Below are 18196 nucleotides of genomic sequence, written 5' to 3' on the forward strand. Positions count from 1 at the left end.
TCATATTCAAAACAACTAAAACTAAACATATTATTCAAAATAACTGAACAACAGATAAGCTAGGTTGTTTTCTTGAGATGGAAAGTTTTTAGGCATCTGTGATTATTTTAGGTATTTGAACTTGATGTATAAAATAACCAGTTGTTGCATTGTGTCTTTGATCCATGCACTTGAAATGTTTGTGTCAAGTTTACTAGTTGGCGGTGCAGTGTATCTGAAGTTATCTGAAGTTACACCCATAATTGGTTAATATAATGTTTTTAAATTGTATGCTTCTTAAGATTACTTAAGATTGGTAGAGATAGTATTGTCAAGCATGTAAAGTAGACCAAAATAGTCTTGATGCTTGCAATGTAAATCTGTTCCATTAGCCAGTAGACTGAATTTGTTTGCTTTGGCTATGAATGACTGACATGATATAACACTTTGAATGTAATACAATGGTAACATGTTATCTGAAAAAAAGTGTTATTCAAAATAATTGCAGGTAAAAAAAAAACTAAACCAAAAATGTATATAGACAAAATTGTATATAAACACTACGTGCGCCGTAGTGTTTATATACAATTTTGTCTATATACATTTTTGGTTGTGTTTGTCTCCCAGAGAGACTACTCTGGTATACGGCAGCAAATTTAAGTGTGTTTATTGATTTTTATATGCATTATATATTTACAATTATATTTATTTTTACATTATTCAATTGATTTTCTTGGTGAGACCCACCCTCAGTGACCCTCTTTCAGCGCCTTATATACATATATAAAAAAAAAAAACTAACAATGCATCAATTGTAGTTAATGTAACTTTTCATATTTACTATAAATTTGTAAAATATATATATATATATTTTTTTTTTTTTAAATAGGCTACTTACAATTTAATTATACCTTTTTAAGATAGAAAAAAATAAACTATGGCTAGGCTGTTGTAATCACTTGCTTTATTAATAGGAAAGCCATGTTTTGTAGAAACCCATCATTTTAAAAGAAATATGCAAAGAAGCAAAAAATGTTGACTTATGTTTTAGAAATTTTTTGTATTAAGCTGGTATATGTACCCATTAGGGCTGCATTTTGTAATGGTTATTTAAATATGTAGCTGAAAAAGTGATTCCTTTTTCTCTGCTCTAAAAGTTCAGCTCAAAAGTAATATTCAATTTCTATTTCGTAAATATGTAATTGATGACGTACATTCTATTTTGTAATTGTATGTGGCTAGGATAATTTTCAGCTGCTTCTACATTTTGTGTATACCTTACGGAGTTGAATTTTTATGTGTATTGTTTGTTTTGTTTACTAAATGTTTGCTGTGAAGCCAAGGAACCGATGCATCTTGTGTTAGGACTTAGTTAAACTATTCACGCATATAGTATATATGACCTTAAACAGCCTACTTTTGATACTCCAAACCGATTATAAATTATCTTCAGTAACTTAAATTATTTTTGGATAATTCTGAAGTCCATCCATGCAAAAGTATTTATTTACCAGCATTTCTTGTTAAAAACCTGGAAAATGTCATTAGAAACTTGTTTTCGATAAAACAATAAAATTACATTATTAAGGATATTAATTACATAAATTATAATATTTTTTAAATTCCTCTATTACTACAAAGCATTACTAACTATATGCACAAAATGCAATAATATGCCTTATAAGCTCATCGTATAGCCAACTTGAACTGATCACATACTATACCTATTGTTTAGTCTGCAGATCTTGGTTCAACTGAAGAGATTCTACCCATAGCTATATGAACAATAACTTTTCTTTAGGACATACCAAGTATAGTTACATTGAAAATTTATATAGCTTTTGAATTGTCATGTGACTAAATTACATTAAGTTTACATATGTATGGAATAAACTGCTCGTAGATATGATTGTCATTTGAATTGCAAAGTAATTTTAACAAAGCATTGGATGTATATGGCAATTTAAGATATACCTGAATAAGAAAAGAAAATGTGATTAAATAAGCAATGATGTCTTAGCCTAACAATCCTTTGTTCATTGACATTCAATGAATAAGGTATTATTCATTAATTTATACTGTGATATTTACTCATTATATACAATGTTTAAAAATTACCATGTTTACTTTGATATAGTAAATTGATACCTCAAATTAGGGTAGAGCATTCAGTTCTTTAGCCAAAAAATACCCATGTAATTTGCTATAGAACTCATTTAACAAACAATGTTTTACCTATAGGATATACCAATTATTTTAACTTGCTCTGTTAATTGGTCAATCTAACCGTCCTTCATTTTTCATATAATAAGTGGGCAAAATAAAAGCAAATTATGTTGGTTTTTTTTTATGAGAAATGTAATTATAATTAATTATTTTTTCCCACATCTAAATCACTTGCTTTAGTAATAACTGCAGATAAAATGTTTTTAAAATATCAGACTATTTTAGAAAGACACCTCAGGTATTTCAAAACAGTCTGTGTTCTCCTTACAATTGTAGTACAGTATCCTTCTCCTCCAGTTAGCAGAAGCTCACATTGTTATTTTGTAAAAAAAAAAAAAAAACAATTGTTATTTTCACATAAAGTATATTATTGGTGCTTTATAGTTTACTATATGTCATATACCTATTTATTAATTATTTTTAATGAGGAACAAACTGGTTGTACATTTTTACAAAATTAGAATAAAGACATTAATATTTGAAAACCTGTATAAACACATATGTTGTTGTTTAATGTTTTTACTATGTGTTTTGTATGTAGATTGTTGCTTGCAATTGTCACCTAATAGAAAGGCAATATTTATTTTACTATAATTTTTATGGCTATGTTCATTAATTCATGAAACTTCTACTAACTAAATGAGTAATACCCCCAATTACTTTAGCTATAATATATGGAAATAAATTTCAATTTTTTTTATTATTTTGTTTTACTTTTTTTTTCTTTTTTTTAATGTTTTCACTGCGATTATTTGAAATGACTAAATAATATAATATGCAATGTCACATTTTAATTATTAAAAATTTACTGTAGGCACTGACATTTAGGTTGTTATGAAAAAAATTAATTTTGGTTGAACTAGACAAGCCTTTAATGCAATAGTTTTGCATGTACTGTAAGCCGTTATTGATTGGTCTCCAATTTGTTATATGTAGTTTAATATGGAAAACAAGAGCCTTTGGCAAACTTAAGTTGCTTATCTAATTAATCCTCCGTATGCATCAATAATATTAAACAATGTAACATGAGCTTAAAATAGAGTTGTCTGTGATTTTAAATGAACCCCCTGCTACTGTTTTAGTGCTGAAACCACATTTACAAAATTTCTCCTGAATCTTTTCTGTTGAACACCATTCCTTATTTAACCGTGTTTTCTTTTCCCTCACTGCACAACCAGGCTCGGCTTCCTTCCTGCTCATCCACCTATAGTGTTTCGGAGGTATACTTGCACGTATTTTGTTTTCTTTTCACATAGTCACACGCTCACCCTCACCTCCACCGTGTGTTTATTTTTTTTGCCTTGAATGGTGCACAAGTTGGGGGAAATAATTGGAATATGAAGCAAAGTATTTATTTGCATGCTCACCTTTGTCTCATGTTTGACACTGTTTGAATTTCACTGTGGCTGTTGTAATTATCACTATATAGATCATATGTAAACTGCACAAAGAGTGTCACTGGATGACACATGAAGCAGAAAATTGAATTCACATCAGATTATTGTTTCCAGAAATTGTTTGTTACTATAATATATTAATATTTTCTTGGACCCCTCAATATTTCAAGTAGGCTACAGAATTACAGTAATTGTTTAAAAATATAAAAATTAAGGTGTTTTTTTAATTTGAGATTCTCAAAAATATAATAAAGTAAGTATTTTACACAGTCTTAATTATTTTAAAATATTAGTAAATGATTATAATACATTTTCCAAAATGTGTCTATATATTTATTTCTGTTACACTATCAACATATCAGTACTGAAATTGTAATAAACGGCAGTTGTTAGACCTTTATGCTGTTCGATGCTCCAGATTATACTCCAGTAACACTTAATAACTGGACTATAATAGGTGGAAATAAAGACAGCAGTCATTGTTTTTGAAATTCTTTACTATGCTGCTGTGTTGTGATGTCATTGTGAGAGTAAACCGTTTTTTACAATTAGCTGTCTGATCAACCCTACTGCTAATTTTCAGATAGTCATCACTTTTTAAAAAGATAAAAATTGTCATTCTAAATTACATTTATGCCTATAAGTACAGGATCCAGTACAGCAAGGTTTAATATTTAGTAAAACTTGTATGAGTTTTATTACCGCTGAACCATGACATTATTAATTATCAAATATAAATATAATTTCTTACTGTTATTTTTCTGACTTCCATTACTTTGGTGGGCAGTATTATACTTTTCACGTCCCTTCACATGGCCCTAGGTTTCACAAGGGGACATGGATTAACTTTGCAGAGTATCATCATATACTATCATGAGATGAGGACATCAGCATGATTTGTGTATTTAGGCTAAAGTGTGGGATAATATTTGGTATACTGGTTAATCTTGAGAAAAACAATAATCACCCATCCTTAGACTAATTTGCGACATAGTCTTTGTGAATGCACAGTGTTCAATGACTGATTTGAGAGATACTTGGATGAGGGCCGGAAAGTAGAAATCACAATGGTTATGAGGGCCTTTTTATTTGATAAGCCCTCTCCAGTTGGCAAGCATACAGTCCATACCATGATGGTTGTTGAGCAGATTTGATACAAGGTAGAATATTTCAGCCATGTCATACCTATGCAAAGGAGTCTACATTTTATCTACAAGTCAAATTTATATCCCTGCAAAGTTGCAAGTGTGATTTTCAGTTTAGGGTGGAATTTTATAAATTCAATAAAAATGCAAACTTTTATATTTTGTGGTGCAGCTATCCACCAAGTACAGTGGATCCCCTGACGTATCCAGTGGTCACATGGAGGTTGTCCTGCTAGCCGTGTGTTGGTGAAGGACAATCTGCTGCCTGTATAAAAAGAGGCAGTCTTGGCTGAAGTGAGGCAAATATCCCCAACTGGGAAGACATGGGGAACTCTCCTCCCTCCTGGCGAAGAATCCTTTTTTTCATACAGGCAGCATGGACAAGCCTCCCTAAACCTCTGGAAACCTCTGATGAAACGTCAAATCTGGTTGATCACTGCAACACAGGTAAGTGATAGTTTCCATTTTTGTTCAACTTATCAAATTCCACCTACAAATACATTGTATGTATGGCAAGGATTTAGACTTTATCTCTTGCAATTATTTCAAAATTATTTTAGATTCTGTGTATTTTGATTAAAATTGTTTTGAAAGTTAGAAGATATTTATATATTTTTTAAGTGAGAATTGCATGTTTTGATATAGTTTGTATAAATTTGAAGGGAAAACAGCAACTTAGAAATAAGTTAAATAAGTTTTGACCTCATGTGTAAACATTTCCCCTAAAGAGTAGCATTGCCATTTTTTCTTTGATCTGAATTTGTAAAAGATGACTAGAAATTCAATTTACTAATTTATCAGCATATGTTGTAAGTAGTGCTAATCCTTTTCAACATATACAGTAATATGCATGCTTATTTAGAAAATTAAAATTACACTACTGAAAACAGTGGTTCAACTCAAATGTAATAATCTACCCTAAACATTATAAAATAAAAATTGTGTATTTAATTAGTAAATAAACTGACACTTTAAAATACCCTTTACAACATTAAAAAATCAGCACATTTGTCTATTTAATTTGTCTCTCCTAGGTTTTTTAAATAACATTTCCAGGCACTCTGTCAATGAACATGGGGTTCTGAATGTACACATTTGGCTTAGCCATGATATGGGTGCTGTATGTAACTGTAATGCAGTTATATGAATATAAACTCATTTAATCAAATTATTAAAAAGCATGTTAATGTGATGTCAAAATGAAGCTTTATTATCAATGCACATTGCAATACGTATTTTAATAATTATTATATATTTGGTATGTTATATTAAAGTGGTGTGGTGTCATATTACAGTAGGTTGTGACAGTGTCAGCTAAAATCTGGAAACACAAAATGCATTAATTTGGACAAATCACAATCAATTTACCAAATCTATGTCCAATTAAATTTTTTCTGGCAATTTATTGGTTCCTCAATGCTCAGGCTAAATGATCAAATTACAAATGTTCTAATTTTTGTAGTTATAGACTGGCCATATATTCCAGTTTGCCCAACAAAAATCCAGTTCATACATGCCGGAATGTAATTTAAGGACAATATAGTCCACACCCCTGATCTGCCCAAATAATACGTATAGAAAATATAGGCTGCTTGCAAGTATACGGGTTAAATTTTCATAGACCAAAAATATACTACTTGTCCTTTCTTTGGAGGTACACAGAGCAGTGTCCAGTCATTTTGGTTTAGTATAAAAAAAAATTTGCATATCAAATTGCACTATCCCTTGAACAGTTTTCAAATCTTATTTTCTTTCATGAAGAAATCAGAATTGATTTACTCAGGAATTCTTACCACTGGTACACAAAAAAATAGATTTACAAAACAAAATGATGACTGTTTTTCTTAAAAACAAATAAAAATCAATAATTGATTATATAAGTATTTACCTCCTGGTTTTAATACTTTGTGGAAGCAGTTTGCTGCAATTACCGCCATGTCTCTTTTGTTTATTTCTCCTTCATCTTTGCCCTTCTGAAATTACAATTTGTGACCATTTTTCTTTGCATTGCTCTGACTGATGATTATTAGTAAGCAGTCATTTTAAAATAATTCCACAGATTCTTTTTGGGATTAAGACTCTGCCATTCCAGTATCGTTCTTATTTTTTATTTAAAATACTTAATATGCTTTGAATATTTGTCCTGATATCTCCCTAGTTTGTAGACTGCAGTGCCCTTTTATTTCTGTTTTTGCAAGTTTTCCATTTCCTGAAGGAGAGAAGCATCTTTTAAGCAAATTACTGACAATCATGTTTGATAATAGTGATCAAGTTCTTAACATGAATGCCAAAAAAGTGCTTGGTGTTGAGTCATGAAAAGTTCCCTCTTGGTCCATCCTCCAAGGAACTCTTAGATCACTTGACATTTGGTTCTCCTACCAGCTTTCATACAATCTATAGAGGCCGGATGTCATGTGAGTTTTTCCTTTCTACCCTCTGATAAGGCACAGTTGAATTACCCAAGCTGTTGTCGTCCATTGGACAGTTGCATCCATCTCTATTCTTTTGAAAGATTATAGCTCTGTGACTACCATGCATGGAGCAGGACCTGGTATAGTCAAATTTGCTGCTCTGCCTGAATTCTATCCTATTATTTATTTAACAGTCCTCTTGAGGATATTACAACTATTTGGCCATGTCCTTATCCCTCCCCTGACAGGAGCTTTCCAGTTAAATATCCTCAGATTTACTTAGAATGTTACTTCATCTTCAAGATGAAGTTCCTCTTGGAAATGCATTAACCAACTTTGGGATCCCCATGCTATTGTACAGGTGTACGCCAAGCAATGAATTATCTGAAGATAACTCCAAGCTTTCTTTAGATGTCTTGACAACGGGAATTAATACACCAGTTATTGTTTTATTATTTTTAATGAAGAGAAACCTTGAGAGTTGTGATTTTTGTATTTTATTTTGAATCTGTTGCAAACATTTAATGTTGATCAGTGGTAAGAATACATCCATTTTGATTACATGATATAAAAAAATAAAACATTGTTTACAAAAAACAAATATGCCAAAAGGGGTAGGCAATTTTTTTTCTTCATGGCACTTATGCGTGTCTATGGGGTTAGGTATGACTCGTCAACATTGAGAATATCGACAGTGTAATGATGACAAGAGGATGCTGACATGTCTGCATTCTATCATCATTCCGACTTACTAATTGACCACCTCCCTGTTTATGTATACGTGTGCTATACACACACACACACACACACACATATATACTGTATATATATATATATATATATATTCACGCACATACACACACACATTGCCGTCCATGAATTGCAAGAGAAACATTAACACATATATCAGTGGCATTTGGGAATAACCAGTACTTCAGATATAAATTCCATAAAGATTCTCATCAGAAAATAACATTACAGTAAGAAAGGTTTAGCTTTTAGCCTTTTCTCAGCTATAGGTGTCCATTCGCAAATTACATAATAACTAGGTACTGGATGCCAGCGCTCAGGATCTTGGCAATCAAAATCCAGACGCTGGCATCCCGACAGGGTTAGGATACTGCCACCTGTCGGTATGTATTCTAACCCTTCTCCTATCCCTAACCCTCCCTCCCCACACCCTGTACCTAACCCTCCCTGCCTAGTACCTAACCCTAACCATCCCCCCAGTGCCTAACCCTCTCCCTAGTGCCTAACCCCGCTATTTACCTTCAGGTTGCCACTGCCGGGATTCTGACAAGTGTCGGGATTCCGGTGCCTATATTCTAATCACCAGCATCCCACTTTCTGGGACATTGGCTGGATTCCAAAGGCCCCATAGTGTACACATTACATGGTGATTTTTGCTGACATTAACCACTAAACTTAATTTTTCCAAGAAAACCGGTCAGAAATTGCCGGACCGCAGGAAAGTCCAGGGAGTCAGAGGAGATTCGTTCTGAACATGTGTAGAACACATTTCCTCCTCAAAAACACAGCGCGGCGGTGCGGGCGTACCTTGTCAGCTGAAGCACAGCTGGCTGCATTTGCATCCCATATGACCACGGCAGTTAAGTGGTTAATTTAAAGTTAATATAATTTACTGAGAGTGCTCAGTCTGTGGGTACATGTTCCTCAGAGTGAGAATGTATAGCTGACATTGGAAGCCACCGTCCCTGTCTTCTGAGCTTATAAAAATCAGTCAGCAGAGGACACATTCCAGGTGGTTTGTGTTCTCCACTGTCAGCTGCTCTCGCATGTAGTTTTGGGGCCAGCTGATCCAGGGGTCTTAGTTCATCCCTTTTGGCCAACACCAATTAACTCAATTGTAAACAGATCCAGTCACTCAGCACTCACAACTACTCAGACCAAAGTACAACTCACATGGGTGGCCAAATTGGAAAATTACATCCACTCTCACTTAGCGGTCCTGCTCAAAACCAAAAGTATAGACAGCAAGTTAGGAAAAACATTTTGGATGGATGCAAGAATAAGACTATTAGGGGTATATTTACTAAAGTGCGGGTTTTTAGAAGTGGAGATGTTGCCCATAGCAACCAATCCGATTCAAACTATTATCTTCTAGAAGGTGCTAGATAAATGTTAAGTAGAATCTGATTGGTTGCTAAGGGCAACATCTCCACTTCTAAAAAAAAAACGCACTTTAGTAAATATACCCTTAGAGAGGAAATGTGATAATTTTAGAGTAGTTGGTAAAATCGGTTTTATGTCTGAATGGAACATTTAAACAGATTAATTCCATACCTTTACTTCTTATCTTCTCTATGCACAAATAACACTCCAAACCAGCAGGTATTACCATAATATTGCAACAACACAGTAGTTTCTTATGTTTAAGTGTAATCTTCCACACAACATATAAAGGCTACAGAAAAAAAATTAAACTTGTTTTGTTCCTAAGCGACACCATTCACATTACATGTTACCATTACATGATCATTGCCTGTTTTAGAATTTCCAAATTAGACAAATTAGATTGTAAGGAGTAAATTTACTAAAGTAAGAGTTTGTAGAAGTGGAGATGTTGCCCATAGCAACCAGTCAGATTCTAGCTATTATCTTCTTGAAGGTGCTAGTTAAATGTTAAGTAGAATCTGATTGGTTGCTATGGGCAACATCTCCACTTCTAAAGACTCTCACTTTAGTAAATAGACCCCTAAGGGTCAGATGCCAAAATGGTAAATTAAAATTTATCCCAATATTTTGTTTTTAACAATATTGTTTTACCCTTTGCCACGCATTGAGCAGTATAAACTATAGACACAGCAGAGGACAGCCACACTAGCTCCAGCAAGCTTCTGTCTGAAGTTCCTTATCTATTGACAGTTTACAGATCAGTTGCCTATAATTTGGCTTCCCTCTTTTTATCTATAACCCATTTTTATTTTATCTTTTTCGAAGTCCACCAATTCATCACACTTGCTCAAACGGCTTATCCATTCAGTTTTTCTCTGCTTATTAATCCATGTTGGTTATTTCTCCCATTCACTTTATCAGTACTCCACAATGGTCTGCTTCTGTGTACTGGAGATCGCAAGCAGTACAGCCACTGTCTCTTATTCCGGTTGTAGCTGCCCTCCCTCAGTCCCTGAGTCAGCTTTGTAGCTTAGTGTATCTGTGAACCTCATTCATAAAGATCACAGATGTGAACCTTAAGGCGCGTACACACTGGACGATATGCAGAATATATCATTGAACGATATCGTTCATGGATATCGTCCAGTCTGTATGCGGCTTAAGACAATAAATATCACTCTTGAGCAATGATCATGAGTTTTTACATGATGGCGAAACACGTGGGCATGGTTTCTGTAGTGTTGGCGTGGTTTATACAGTCAATTAAACCCATGAACAATTTATAGTTCATGAGCTGTAATCAGATACAAACTAGGCCAATCTGAACGGTATTTAAAGGAGAGCCTATTTTAGTTACATACAGATGTGTCCTCATTCACTGTGGCTTCAGTGTTGCCAAACAGCCCCTCTCGGCGCACCAGGTCCCTGACAACTTGGCATCTGGTAAATATACCCCTAGGTGTTTGAGGACACATCTGTATATTCAATCCCAAGAGCATTCTATGGAGTAATATACAATATGAAGATAATGGACGGGATGTAGTTTAAATCCCAGCGTGCGGGATGCCAACAATCAGGATCCTGGAATTCCGACACCAGTCACAATCCCGGGTGCCGGCATCCCGACATTAAGTAGTAGGGTTAGGCACTAGGGGGGAAGGTTAGTAGATTTAGGGTGCAGGGAGGTAGGGGTAGGATACCTACCAACAGATGTCAGTATCCTAACCCTGTCAGATTCTGACCCGCGGGTACCCGAGCATCGGCATTCCCTATCCAACCCCTTATGGACAACCATACAATACAGAGCCATATATAAACTTTACATCTCTGGTGACAACAAATGCTCATTCCTCCTGTTTATGGTTAAATCAGTTCCTTCATCTCAGTGGGAAATGGGCAGAGAGCTGCCATAACAACTGGACTGCATTCCAATCGGAGACTAGCTCCCCACTACATAGACAACACCACTTTTCATAAATCAATATACTGGGAGTGATGTAGTGATGACGACTACTCCAGGCACAGCGGTTACTTTACTATATGGAGTATGGAAGAGGACGCCGCCATTGCTATGTTGCTCACTATCGCTCCCATATTACCCACCGTCTCCCAGTCTAATGACGTCTGGGAGACTAAAGAATAAAGTTGTGACCGAGAAAGAGATCAAATGTAGGAGACTTCCGGAAAATCTAGGAGGCTTTACAGGTCCTGGAAGAGCTTGGCAGGGGTCCAGTGGGCTGTCCTACCTGTGCACTTCATTCCTGCTAGTTCACTCTCGTAGGCACAGTTGACTCAGTAGAGGAGATACATTTTGGTCTGCAATACATATTTTGTCTTGGCCCTTTCTCATAGATAATTAAACAATTGTACATAACTTTAAACCATGGCGGAAGGGAAATTCATATTTAACATACAAATAATTCTGACCATCGCTCACTGACTGCAAACAGGCCTGTCTTTGGGTCAGCTGCCATTTCTGCCTAATCTGTTGCTGTAAGAGAATACAGTAGCTGTTGGAGTTTCTCTTGACTGGTATTATGGTGGAGTAGGATATCCAGGGGCATGGTAGGCTTCTCTGCTATTGCCATAGGCTCTCTAGTTTAGTTCATTATAGGGCATATTAATTAGTCCAGTTGTAAGATGACTGTTATTTTACCACGAGTTAAGCCAATCTTGGCAAATATAGCCAAGTTCATGGTGGACATTATTCTGATATACTAATAAAGTTCAATTGGCACCCAGGATGATATTATGTATATATTAACTAAGGAGCATCTGCCACCTACACAGAGTGAAGGTATCCATTTTGTTTCTTGTATGGCAACCATTTTGTATCATGAATGTGTGCCTCATAATTATTATGCCCATGAAATTCCTCAAAGCAATCACTGGTTCCTAATGACTTGCATTCTTATAAATGTTGGTGTATCCCACAAAATGGCTGCCTCCTGTTTGTGTAGATGACCGATTCACTAAAGAACAAATAGAACTACTGATGGTCGCTGAAGGTAAAACTGTAAACCTGTAACTTTTTATATCTGCTCAATCCAAATGTGCTAAATGTCAACAGTGTTATAATGATGACCCATATAACTCAGGGAAACTTGTGTGACATAAGATCACATTTAGCTGAATAAAACAGGTAAGTAATCAACTAGCAGTCAGATTCCCAGAGTTCATTAGCAGGGAAACACCTGAAGGGAACTGCAATTTTTTTTATTTTATTTTTGACTTTTTTGTACCATTCCATTCCTTCATGTAATTTTTTTTATTTTTTTGCCCATGCTACCAACCCAGTGCAAATGTTTATGCTTTTAATTGTGTTCTGACTAGAGTTCACTGCTAACAATTCTGACAGGCCGTAACTGCTGTGTAGTTTCTGGAGTTCGGCGATGTGTTCTGCTGCGATGCAAGGATGTTTGTGTGAGCCACAGCTGCTCTGTTCATAATTCACATGATTTTGTGGCTTTTTTTTTTCCTTGAAAAACAACAGGCTGATGAAACAAAAACAAAAAAAATCATCACACATTTTTTTTCCAGGACATTTGGATTGCTGCCCCATCCTTTTCTCAGGTTGTATTTTTGACTTTACGTTTCATTCTGTAGATTCAGTGGTTTGCTTTGCTTCAACTTTCTCACGCTTCCATTCTGATTGTTGTAGTGTGTATATTGTGTCATTGGTCTGGGAACTGGTACTCTCCTATTCTTCTCATAATATGGTTTTGCATATCTTGCAATTGAAGTACCTATACATTTTACGTTGTGTTTTTAGTGAGCAGAAACACACGAGTAACTCCTACATCCATCACGCCATCTGCCATTCAGTCTAGTCAATGGTCTCCGAGCGATTAGTTATATGAGAATGATTACAGCCTTACCTGCTCCTGCCATCATGGACTGAGCTGCGCTCGTTCCCAAATTCATCTGTTCTTGGACTTGTTTTTGGGATCCCGCTTCCTTTAGGTCTAAAGCCGCGCATCCACTACCTGACTATGGAAAGACAGTACGATTACGACATTGTCATTCCTGACCGGGTGTAGTGCCTACACTGAACAATATGTCGTTCAGTGTAGACACCCTCCCTCATCCCCGAACATGGGCAATCTGTCGTTATTGGCAGATTGACCGGCATGTTCGGGTGATGATTAATTTCGGAAATGACCAGCGGGAGCGTGCATCGCTGGTCGATTCCTACATTTTAGTGCCCGATTTATGCACGATTAATGAGTGATCGAACTATTGCAATATCGTTATCGTTGAATCGCGCATTACAATCGGCAAGTGGATACACAGCTTTACTACAGTTGTAATTAATTAGGAGATTCATTAAAACATTTATTACAATTACCTACCACATGAGACGTACATATAAACACATTCCTGTGTGCTGTACAAGTTTGGTAACATGTAGGTGTCTGCTGTTCCTTTCTATTATGTGTTGGCAATTTCACTTAAACGAGTTAACGAGTAACAGCTGTGTGTAATTAATAAGAACTGACAATCACTTATTTAGCATCAGTCGATACATGTGAGTTTGTGGTCTGTGTCATATGGACAACAGAAGGTTTCCCGTTCTGCTGTCATAGCCTGCTCTGCTGCTGTGACTCCATGGAGAATCATTGTTTAAGCCATTGTCCTTATTCCACATCGTTGGCATACACACCATGAACATAAACATGCATCTATACTGTACACCTCTTTCCTTATCTGTTTCATTAAGTCTTGATGTTTGTGTATCTCTGTACATTATTGTACCTTAAACAAATCTTTACTCTTGCATGTTTATTTAGTTTATATATATTATATATAGTATTTTCTTTTATATATATATATATATATATATATATATGTGTGTGTGTGTGTGTGTTTTTATGTATGTGTATATATATATATATGTGTGTGTGTATGTTATATATATGTGTATGTGTATATATATATATATATATATATTTGTGTGTTATGTATATATATGTGTGTGTGTATATATTTGTATGTGATTGTGTATGTATATATGTGTGTGTGTATATATATATGTATGTGTTTGTGTATATATATGTATGTGTTTGTGTATGTATATATGTTTGAGGGGTTATGTTATGTATATATGTGTGTGTGTGTATATATATGTTTGTGTGTTTATGTTATGTATATATGTGCGTGTATATATATGTATGTGTGTTTATGTTATGTGTGTGTGCGTATTAGACCTTTTAGAACCAGTGCTGTTTACTTTGTATGATGGCAAATCCCTGTATGTGTTCTTGCGCACAGCTCATCTAGCACATGTATACTGTACATAAAGTGTACTGATGTACAATGCGTGTTGCAGTAAAGGTTCTGTAGTCTCGCTGTGCAGCTGAGAAATAAATGAATAAAATGTCTAGTGCCATGTGAACATTACAGCAGTTCATAAAGCTCAGCAATTACTTTTCATGAGACGACACATTATTCCAGAGGTAGAATTGAACTTCTGTTTATTTGCAGGGCGTATCTTGCGTGAATTGCGCATGCTCTGGGTATGTTCACACGCAAATACAGGTGAAGCAGAGTTATAGACCTTTAGATTGCCTCAAAACTTACAAACGAAGAAGCGGAACTGGGATGTAATGGGGAGTTCTCACTTAGGCAAAGTTCATTGAGAGCATCTTGAGATAACTACGGGCTATGCAGAGTTGGGAGTAAGCCAACATTGTTTGTATGTGTATCCTTTGCACCAAGTATAAAGTCAGCGCAAGTGTGCACTGTTGATTACAGGTAGCAAACAAAACGTAAACATCTTGCTGGTCTACTATCATAGAACATCAGGGAAACTCCCGAACCTCAGGTTGCATTCCTGGACTCTGGGAAGAACAGGCAAGTCTCCTGGGATCCACAGCTGCCACCCACTTCACAAAGTAATGAAAAATTAATTAGTAGAGTCGGGCTGCTTTGTGACACGTTTCGCGCTGATTTGCATTATTGTGACTCTGTCTCAGATTTATGTGGCTCGGAAGTACTCTTTATATAACCTCCATTCTAGCTGTCCCCCTCTGCTGGACACCCCCGGCCTAACGAGATACAGCCAACTCTGTATGAAGTCAAATATATTCATTTTATTTCGAAACAACACACTTCTTTGGAGCAATTAAGACCCAATTTACTTCCAACGCTGCATCAGCCCTATTGTGTTTTGTGTTTATTGGTTACACTGTTGTGTGTAAAGATCTTTTAGTCACAGGATTTATGTAGCTACATTTGGGCTTTTTATGACCCTAGCCAATGTATAAAAGAGAAGGAGCATCGCAACCAGAAATTGCATGTAATACTTGATGCAGTTTTTTGAAGTCTAAAAATGTTGCTAAATGTCTTAAATCCTCTGTACAGATGGATCCACATACATCTTACTTTCTTGTGTGTTAAACAGTCCTTCTAGTGGCACCATGCCGTGGCATGACTCAGTAGCGCCAAGCTTCATTTCATGTGAGTTTTTTACCTTCAAATGCGTCTCATTTGTAAAACAATATGAATATGACGCACAAGCAGCTTCTGCTGATTAAAATGAAATGCGACATGCCTATGTTTTGTGTGCGACACTGGCTGTATCTGCATGTGAAATGCTACGTTAAAGTTTGAGATGCTGTGACACTGTAAGGTAGCATTTCGCATGCAGATGCAGCAACAGTCACACACAGAATATAGGCATGCTGCATATCATTTTAATCAGCAGAAGCTGCTTGTGCATACAATTCACACCACTTTGCTAATAAGATACATATGAAGGTAAAAAGATGCTCGCACTACCAAGTCGCACAGTGCTTGCGCTTATGCTTAAACTGTTGACTCTTTAAAACTGTCTTCTAAATCAATGACGTCTTGCGGCTGTCTGCAACTCACAGCCTAAAACCTTTACCTCATATCTTCAGTAAAAGAGGAAAATAATGGGTTTCTGGTCCTGCAGCATAAATCATTTTTCATCCAGCAAAAATGTGTAATTCTGTGTTTCTTTTTTGAGTAGGGATGCACATAATTATTAGGTTAGATTCAACGCTAAGCATTGTACTGTTTTTGTTTCTATTTTTTTAAATTCAGGTTGGATTAAATCGTTTGTGGTTTGGATAACTATATCCAAGTCATGATTTTTTCTCAATTTCACTAATCACCTTTCAATTTAAATTATAAGCGGTTGCCGATATCAAGGCAGAATCTATATTGGTGAGACCTTTGGCTGATTAAAGGGAATAAATTAGACTGTGGGGATGATTAATTCAGTTACATGTTCAATGACTGCATTTTATTTAAAACGTTTGTCATATAACACAGCCTGCAGAGAATCTCTTAGCTCTGCATTATTAGGATAAACCCTTGGTGATGTTGGTTTTATGTTTGTCCATTTTATATACTGTACAGTCATGTAAAAAAGAAAGTACATTACTAATCCTCACCAAGTCCTAACATATCAGTGAAAATCAAAAACAGCAAATTAGCACAAGAACCTCAGACAAACTACCAAGCTCGGTGGCGGAGGGGTCATGAATTTAGGTTGTTATTCAGCTGCAAGCAGTGGATACATTGCTGTCCTTGATATCACTGTGTAATTCATTTTATACCAGAGTATTCTTTAAAAAAAAAAAAAAAATGTGAAGCCAACTCTACAATGGACATTTTCCAAAAATTGGTTCCTGCTACAAGATAATTATCCTAAATATATCATCAGCAAATCTACAACTGAATAGCTGAAAAAGAAAATAATAATTTTCTGGAGTGGTCAAGTCAAAGTCCAGACCTCAGGCACATTGGGGTTCTGTGGTAAGGCCGTAAGAGAGCTGTACATAAACAATTGCCTGCAAACTTCAGTGCAATGGAGCAGTTTTGTATGCGGACCAACATTTATCTATATAATAAGCGAGAAAGTGTCTGTTTCTTCTTTATGCAGGGCCAGAGTTTTGTACCTACAGTAGCTCCACCAAATTTGGCAAGGTGGTGTATTTTGTTCAGGAATAGATTTTTGCCTATTCTTGAACTTTGTCACACAATCCCATAAAACTAAGACCCTCTTAAATTACACAGTTTGAGTGGCTGGCTTAACACACACACACACTGTCACACTGGCAGGCTCATGAGCAGCTCAGCACTCAATACATTCAGACTGTGGCAGACAGCATAATCAAGCTCCAATCTGTGATCCTGGCAAAACTTAGCACATGGAGTTTATAAAACAGCAGGGGAGATTGATCGCAGCCACACAGTGCCATTGTGGACGGGCCCCCTTCTTACCCGTAATGGGACTCCAGTCCTGCCACTTTCCCCCTGATGGCAGTCCTGCTAGACGTGGTCTTCATTGTTGATCTGCAGAGTGATTTCAGGGGGTGATTCAGCTGCAGACGCAATGACAGGGATCACGCAGATTCCCGATAATCGGGAATCAGTGTATGCACCTGACACACACTGCGCATGTGCAGTACAGGTCTGTGATCCCGCACAACGTCCGGCAGCAGACTGTCAGTGATTGACAGTCTACTACTACTTCTGGCCGGGGAGCGTGCAGCGACAGCCATTGTTTCTCATAACAGAGGCGCGTCACCGCCATTGGGATGGAGTGGAGAGGCCAGGAGATTTCCTTCCCTCTTGTACTCATCTGCGGCATCCAGCTTGCTTGATCACATGAAGGGATTGCAGATGGTCCGATACTGCGTCCTTGGACACAGCTCAGATCAGTAATACATGTAGGAGGCGTAACGCCTCCTGCTGCATTACCATATTACAGCTGACGCAGCTGCCATAGCATGTCCGTCTGCAGCTGAATCATTCCCTCTGTTCTAAAGTGAGTTCTGAAACTCAAGTGATTTTGGAAGCTATACTAATTTCTGTTCTGCCCCTTATATACCCCATTCCAAACGGTATGAGAATACGCTGCCTGCACTGT

General features: G+C 36.3%; 1 protein-coding gene across 16 annotated transcripts in view; it reads left to right on the forward strand.

Moving 5' to 3' along the window:
• GPHN (gephyrin) overlaps nucleotides 1-18196 on the forward strand; it is a 383133-nt gene that overhangs the window by 304654 nt on the left and 60283 nt on the right. For 9 of the 16 annotated variants that reach the window (XM_088465315.1, XM_088465310.1, XM_088465314.1 and 6 more), the window contains 2 exons: nucleotides 3384-3425; nucleotides 12835-12867. The exons of 2 other annotated variants lie outside the window; for them this stretch is intronic. In XM_088465315.1, coding sequence (XP_088321441.1) covers nucleotides 3384-3425; nucleotides 12835-12867 — 75 coding nt within the window. The remainder of the gene's footprint in view (nucleotides 1-3383; nucleotides 3426-12834; nucleotides 12868-18196) is intronic. 5 more of the 16 variants (XM_088465311.1, XM_088465317.1, XM_088465319.1 and 2 more) reach the window with 1 other exon arrangement.

The sequence above is a fragment of the Taudactylus pleione genome, unplaced genomic scaffold (genome assembly GCF_031769625.1).
Source record: "Taudactylus pleione unplaced genomic scaffold, aTauple2 ptg001956l, whole genome shotgun sequence".
NCBI lineage: Eukaryota > Metazoa > Chordata > Amphibia > Anura > Myobatrachidae > Taudactylus > Taudactylus pleione.